This window comes from Pseudochaenichthys georgianus, chromosome 6 (genome assembly GCF_902827115.2).
Source record: "Pseudochaenichthys georgianus chromosome 6, fPseGeo1.2, whole genome shotgun sequence".
In the NCBI taxonomy this organism is placed as follows: domain Eukaryota; kingdom Metazoa; phylum Chordata; class Actinopteri; order Perciformes; family Channichthyidae; genus Pseudochaenichthys; species Pseudochaenichthys georgianus.
In genome coordinates this window covers 2,405,826-2,411,825 of record NC_047508.1, presented here as the reverse complement: position 1 = coordinate 2,411,825, position 6,000 = coordinate 2,405,826, and the positions used below count along the sequence as shown (strand labels likewise).

The window sequence follows — 6,000 nt, the reverse complement described above, 5'->3', positions numbered from 1 at the left end:
AAGGGGCCATTCAGTGTATATTTGTATGGTACATTTTTTACATAAACAGATGCAAAATAACAGGACGTTTTTATGTAACTTAAAAGAACATAATAACATTTAAAGAATATAATACAATTCAAACCTACAGACAATAAAAGAGTAAGACTTAAATAAATAAAACTGTAAACATGTATGCCACTTCTTTTTTTAGGTTATTAAGTTAACGCTCATTCTTCTATGAACAATAATGTTGACTACATGTTTTTTTCAATAAGAAATATTGAAAAGAATACTTTGACAATGTATATTGAGTAATTAACATGTTGCTACCAAAACTATAGTGTGTTTTTGGCAGGCCTTAAAAACCCTTTAATATGATAACAGTAATGGTTTCTGATCAAGACAAACCCCCCCACCACCACACACACTTGCCAAAAATGAAAGAATAACAACGGTTTAGTATAAAGAAAATGTTAATATACAGCCAATGTGTGCTGTCATTATTCAATATTGACTTTTGATTGTAATGCTGAATCACTCAGAAACAGATTTGATTGGCCAAAGACAGCATGAACACCTTGGAAAGATATCAACAGTTGTTTTTTATTTTTCAGCCTTTAGAGTCAACATCATATTTTGAGGACATTATGACCTTTTGATGGAGTGAACAATCAGTTGGCACACCTGAATGAAAAAACAAAACAACTTTAAGGCTAAAGGCATACATTCAACAACATCACTTAAAATACATTAAAAGTTAGGGAAAAGAAGGTGGATGAACACAAGATTATAGCAGGCTAAACACAAAGCTAAAGCTAAACCCAAAACTGGCAATGAATAAACCATAAGTAAGTATATGACAGTGTTAGATTGTTCCAAAATGAAAATGATCTATTTCACAGACTCAAATTAAGTACCATGGCATCTTCAGAATATATAGTGCCATACTTCAGAAGGACCAAATCACTCTTGAATATGAATTAAGACTCATTAAACAGTGTCGACACTGTCTGTAAAATAAAAAGTCAAAATGGCAAAAGACAATTTAAAAAAGAACATCTCTTGTAGATTAGGAAATCAAATGATGATTGTCATATCTTTCAGACATACATTGTGGTATAATTATCACTGGTAATGAAGGTAGATGAGTAGTAACATATATTCACCCCTCAATGGTCACAGATACAAGAGCAACCTAACCTGAACCATATACAAATATAAAATACAAACATTAATGATAACGCAGCAATTATCCATGTCACATTTTAAAAGACAGAAGAACATAACAAATGCATCAAAATTATGTGAGCTGCACTGTGTCCACAGGACTGTCTCAAGTATAACTCTGAAGATATTTAAAAAAAGAGGAAATGCCTTTTCAATGCTGAAGGACATTTAGTCACAACCTAAAAAAACAAATACTAAAATGATCCTATACTGAGGAAGATGTTTAACTACCTGCATCTTTACGGTGACCACAGGTATCCAGTTAGATAGTTCACAGATTATCATACAATCATTTACTCTGAATGTTACGCAAAAGGAAATTATTCAAGATTCAAACAGACCAGTTGTTGCTGATCTCATGTTTTGCCATTGTTACAATGTGCCACAATCTCCAACTAATTTAACTGTCAAAATATAATAACATTTAGATGTATCTAAGACAGGGACAAAATCAAATAAGACTTAGATAAGATTCCAGGGTAGCAGTTTAAACAAGGAATTTCAAAGCTACCTCCTCTCTTCTGAGGCTTAGGTACTAAATGTGTTCCTCCACCTTTAACCCAGAACTCAAGCTAAATAGACACAGTACCTACAATGTGCTACTCTTAGGTCTAATCCCTAAAACTATTTTAAATATAAGTACTGGCTAACAATGAGCCGAGTCATTGAATAAAAGTATAATATAGAATATTTAATAAATTGATTGTACTGTGCACATTTGAAAACCCTGAACCAAAACATAAGTCTACTCATAGATTAGCACTCTTATCTGAAAGGTGGGGGTCCTTCTTATTATTAATAGTCTTAAGCGTAAGACTAAATACATTTGAACAAAGAAAATAAATTATTGTTGTTGGCTGGTTTACATCTAAGATTATTTCCCTTGTAAAAAAACTACCAAAACATATCTTCAAAAAAATAGAATCTGTAGATGCCATCTTTCACTAATAGGATAATCTCACAGACATCCTCCCTTTATATTACAGTGTTATTCATGTTGCATGACCACAGACTGTACAAGTAAAGCAAGATGGGGTGGGTGTGGTTATCTATTTTGTAACAGTCCATCGATACAGTGCAGTGACTGCAAATATTCTCATAGTCACAGAGCTTGAAGTGTGTCAGTCACTGGAGTTCAAGTTCTGTGTGTCCCAGGTTCCTCAGAGACACAGCTGCTCTGGAGGGTCTATCAGACTTGGGCCTATCTCTTGTAGTGGCTGGGTGCGTCTGCAAACATGTACTTTAGTCTATAAGCTTCAGCCAGCAGGAGGCCGACTTCCTCATTACCCCAATGGATTGTGGGAAGGTTCTGCAGTAGCATAAGAAGGCCCTGAGGAACAACATAAATCACACTTATAGACACTGGTTTGGAAGGCAGGGGTTAATACAAAATACATATAGCATTTCAAATACATTACATGTTACTTGTTAGACGCTTTTATCCAAAGCGACTTACATACTCAATACTGTGGACAATCCCCACAGGAGCAATTTGGGGTGAAGTGTCTCAGGGACACAACGACATGCTGACTGCAGTGGGGTTTGAACCTGTGACCCCCTGAGCCCAACACCAAGGCTCTATCCACTGCGCCATACGCCTCCCTATACATTTCGGGGGTACTATAAAATAGTAACTCAGTGGTCCTCAGGTATGGAATGAGACAAAACTATTACAATGTTTTTATCTTGCACTTAAAGCACTTACAGTTAAGCAAATATGTCAGAGATTGAATATGCTGAATGGCTGTGGACTTCTACACAAATGTACTTTCCTCTGAAATCCATATATATTTACCATCATTTCCTCTATAATGTGTCTGTGTTTATTATCTTACCTGTTTTTAACAAATGTTTAGACTGATACAATAAATACTTCAGCCCATTAAGTAGTCAGGGTTATGAATAGCTCTTAGGGTTTTTGGTTAGGGCGGGGTATGTATGTGGGTTGAAATGTATCTGTATAATACATTTCTGAACAAAATCTAGAGACCGGGGGAAAAATGACAAGAATACTCATTTCGCACTGGTGGATCGTAACCAGGTTGTTGGTAGAGCTTCAAAATTCCAAAAGAAGAAACAGGAGCAAGAGACTAATAATAGAGAGTAGGCAATTTATTATTATTGAACAGGCTGATCATCAGCTGATCAAAAGTTTAAGACCATATCCTTGAAGTGTCAAAATCTGTGCAAAAATCATGACCTCCTGATGGCAAAGGCAGAAGGCTCTGTCTCTGAATGTGGCAGATTGTTGAGCTGCACAAGCAATCTGCCGAGGCTGGATGCAGTAAGACGGTAATTTTACATTTCTTAAAAGATCCTGAGAGTTTTGGGACTCAAAAGTCAAGTGGTAGACTCTCTGCGAGAGAAGGGAACTTAAAGAACAAAAACGTCTAAGAAAGTTGAACTCTCAGAAAACATTTAACCCAGATGGTCTTGATGGGTTCCAACGTTCCTGTCATGACAAGGAGCTCCCACTGGAGAGGTTTTCTACGGCACAGTGGAGGAGGCTCCATCATGATCTGGGGTGCTTCTTCCTTCAAGGCACAATGGAGCTTCAGGTTGTGCTTTATACAGTATGGCTCTGTGGAGATGTTGCAGCGGGCATCCCTCTTGACTGAGGGCCCTCGTCTGTGCGGTGATGACTGGGTCTTTCAACAGGACAACGCCTGACGAAGGACTTCTTCCAGGAGAATAACGTCGCTCATTTGGACCATCCAGCCTGTTCCCCTGGTCTAAATCCCATTCAGAATGTTTGGGGATGGATGGCAGGGGGAGTTTACAAAAATGGACGTCAGTTCCAGACCGTGGATGCCTTTTGTGAAGCCATCCTCACCTCATGGAGCAATGTTCCCACCAGCCTCCTGGAAACACTCAAGCATGCCTAAACACATCTTGATGTTATCAACAACAACGGGGGGGCTACTCACTACTGAGTTTATTTTTGACACTTCTGTTTGTTGGTTTTTTGGACTATGATCTTTGATGGGGGAGATATTTTCCTAGGCCCACACCTTTGACACAGTTTATCAGTTTGTACCGCCCTCACTGAGCACCTGTAGCCTTGGCTGCTGTGCTCTCAGTGTTTTGTCTCCCTGTTCCTGCCTGTTGGCGTCAGCTGATAGAGGTGTTTTAGTGCTCCTCCTGTTTTATCTTGTTATGCACAATGTTGATTATTCTCTCAGAACCAGCTAAATACTTGGGTCGGGGGTAGAGATCTTTAGAATTGGTCTGGCAACCTCTGTGACACCTCGTGACACAGCACATGTCTTGTGAATTCTCCGACCGAAGCTCCAAATAAACCATCAGTGTTTGCCATCAAAGTTCCAGCTCTCCCCGTGTCTCTCTGAGTCCTGTCTCCATTGCTTCAGAAGTTTCCATCACAGTCTTAAACTTTTGATCACAGCCTGTTTAAATGCAGTTTTCAATAGATTGCCTAGTCTCTATTTTTGGTCTCTTGCTCCTGTTTCTTAATAAACCTGTCTATACAGTACTGTAAGTCTTGCTACCATCTGCTGCTTCATCAATCAATATGTATTGATTACTTTCTGACCTAAGTGTCGAGGACTAAACTGATCTGTACCTGAAAGTCCACCATGGAGAGGATTTCTTTGCGCCACTCGATGAGGAAGGCAGAACAGACGTACAGGTGGAAGTGTGTGAACCCCTCTGTTTCAGCCTGTGGAAAAAGAGAAAAGACATGAACAGGGAGAACCAAGTCTGTCCAGCACTAGGAGATTACTTCTAGAAAGATTACTGTGAGGGTTTGCTCGTAGTATACACTCTACCTGGTAGGTGTCCCAGAGACGAATAGTGCAACGAAGCGGCAGCTCCCTCATCAGCAGATTGTTCATCCAACGGAAAGCAAACTGCAGATACTCCACCTCGTACCTCTTGAAATGATTGTGAATGTCCTCTGGAGACAGACACACACACAAACACATATGGGTTTCTGGTTAATAGGTCTTATCTGGGATCAGCTGGTTAGTCTTATATCACGTTCTACATGTATGAGCTCATAGTAAATGCCCCAAAGAGGAATGAGCAACAGCGCGAAGACCATGTGACCTAAAGCCTAATGTGACACTCTCGGACTCACCATCTATCCTGCTGACCAGCTCCTCTAAAGCTTTCACTTTGTTCTGGATTCCAGGCTGAGCAAAGGTGTAGTTGTCCTGAAAGGAAAGCCCTTTCAGTCAACTGGATCATTTACAGTTTTGAACTAAATGTTTATGAAGTGTATGTGTGTGAACAGACCTGTATTCCATCCAGCAGCTTGCTCATGCACCAGAAGCTGTCAGCTTCGATGTTTCTCTGGGTGTCCAGAGGCAGCGCAGCCACCTCAGAGTTCTCCACGTCTTCTGTTGGAACAACAAACAGCACTGAGTGAGAGGGAAAGGGCCTGCCTCACACATATGACTATTGGGCTAGGAGACTGATATACCTGCACTTTGTAAACAATGAGAACAATATTCAGGGACAGCCAAAGTCAAATTCAATTGTATTGTCAATTTCTCTGTGTGTGATACAAACAGAGAGATTAAAATGCCGTATATAAATAAAAAAAATGAAGGCACAACAATCAATTTATAAAAATAACAGTCGACACACAAATTTGGACAGGACACGGGTCTAGTATAGTAAACTAGTAAACAGTACAATGATATATGGAGCGTGCAGCTTCTCTGCTGGGGGATTTTGAGGGGAGACAGGAGGATTGCGGTTCACTGTCCGCAGCTCTCCTATCTGACCCTGTCAATATGCCATCTCCTGTGTAATGTATTATGTAATGTC

At 39.6% G+C, this 6,000-nt stretch overlaps 1 protein-coding gene across 3 annotated transcripts in view; it reads right to left on the bottom strand.

Moving 5' to 3' along the window:
* Positions 1-564: 564 nt before the first annotated feature.
* tbc1d22b (TBC1 domain family, member 22B) overlaps positions 565-6,000 on the bottom strand; it is a 28,727-nt gene continuing 23,291 nt past the window's right edge. For all 3 annotated transcript variants that reach the window (XM_034085526.1, XM_034085527.1, XM_034085529.2), the window contains 5 exons: positions 5,464-5,567; positions 5,306-5,381; positions 4,995-5,122; positions 4,790-4,885; positions 565-2,539 (listed from right to left, as the gene is read on the bottom strand). In XM_034085526.1, coding sequence (XP_033941417.1) covers positions 2,411-2,539; positions 4,790-4,885; positions 4,995-5,122; positions 5,306-5,381; positions 5,464-5,567 — 533 coding nt within the window. In that variant the 3' untranslated portion in view covers positions 565-2,410. The remainder of the gene's footprint in view (positions 2,540-4,789; positions 4,886-4,994; positions 5,123-5,305; positions 5,382-5,463; positions 5,568-6,000) is intronic.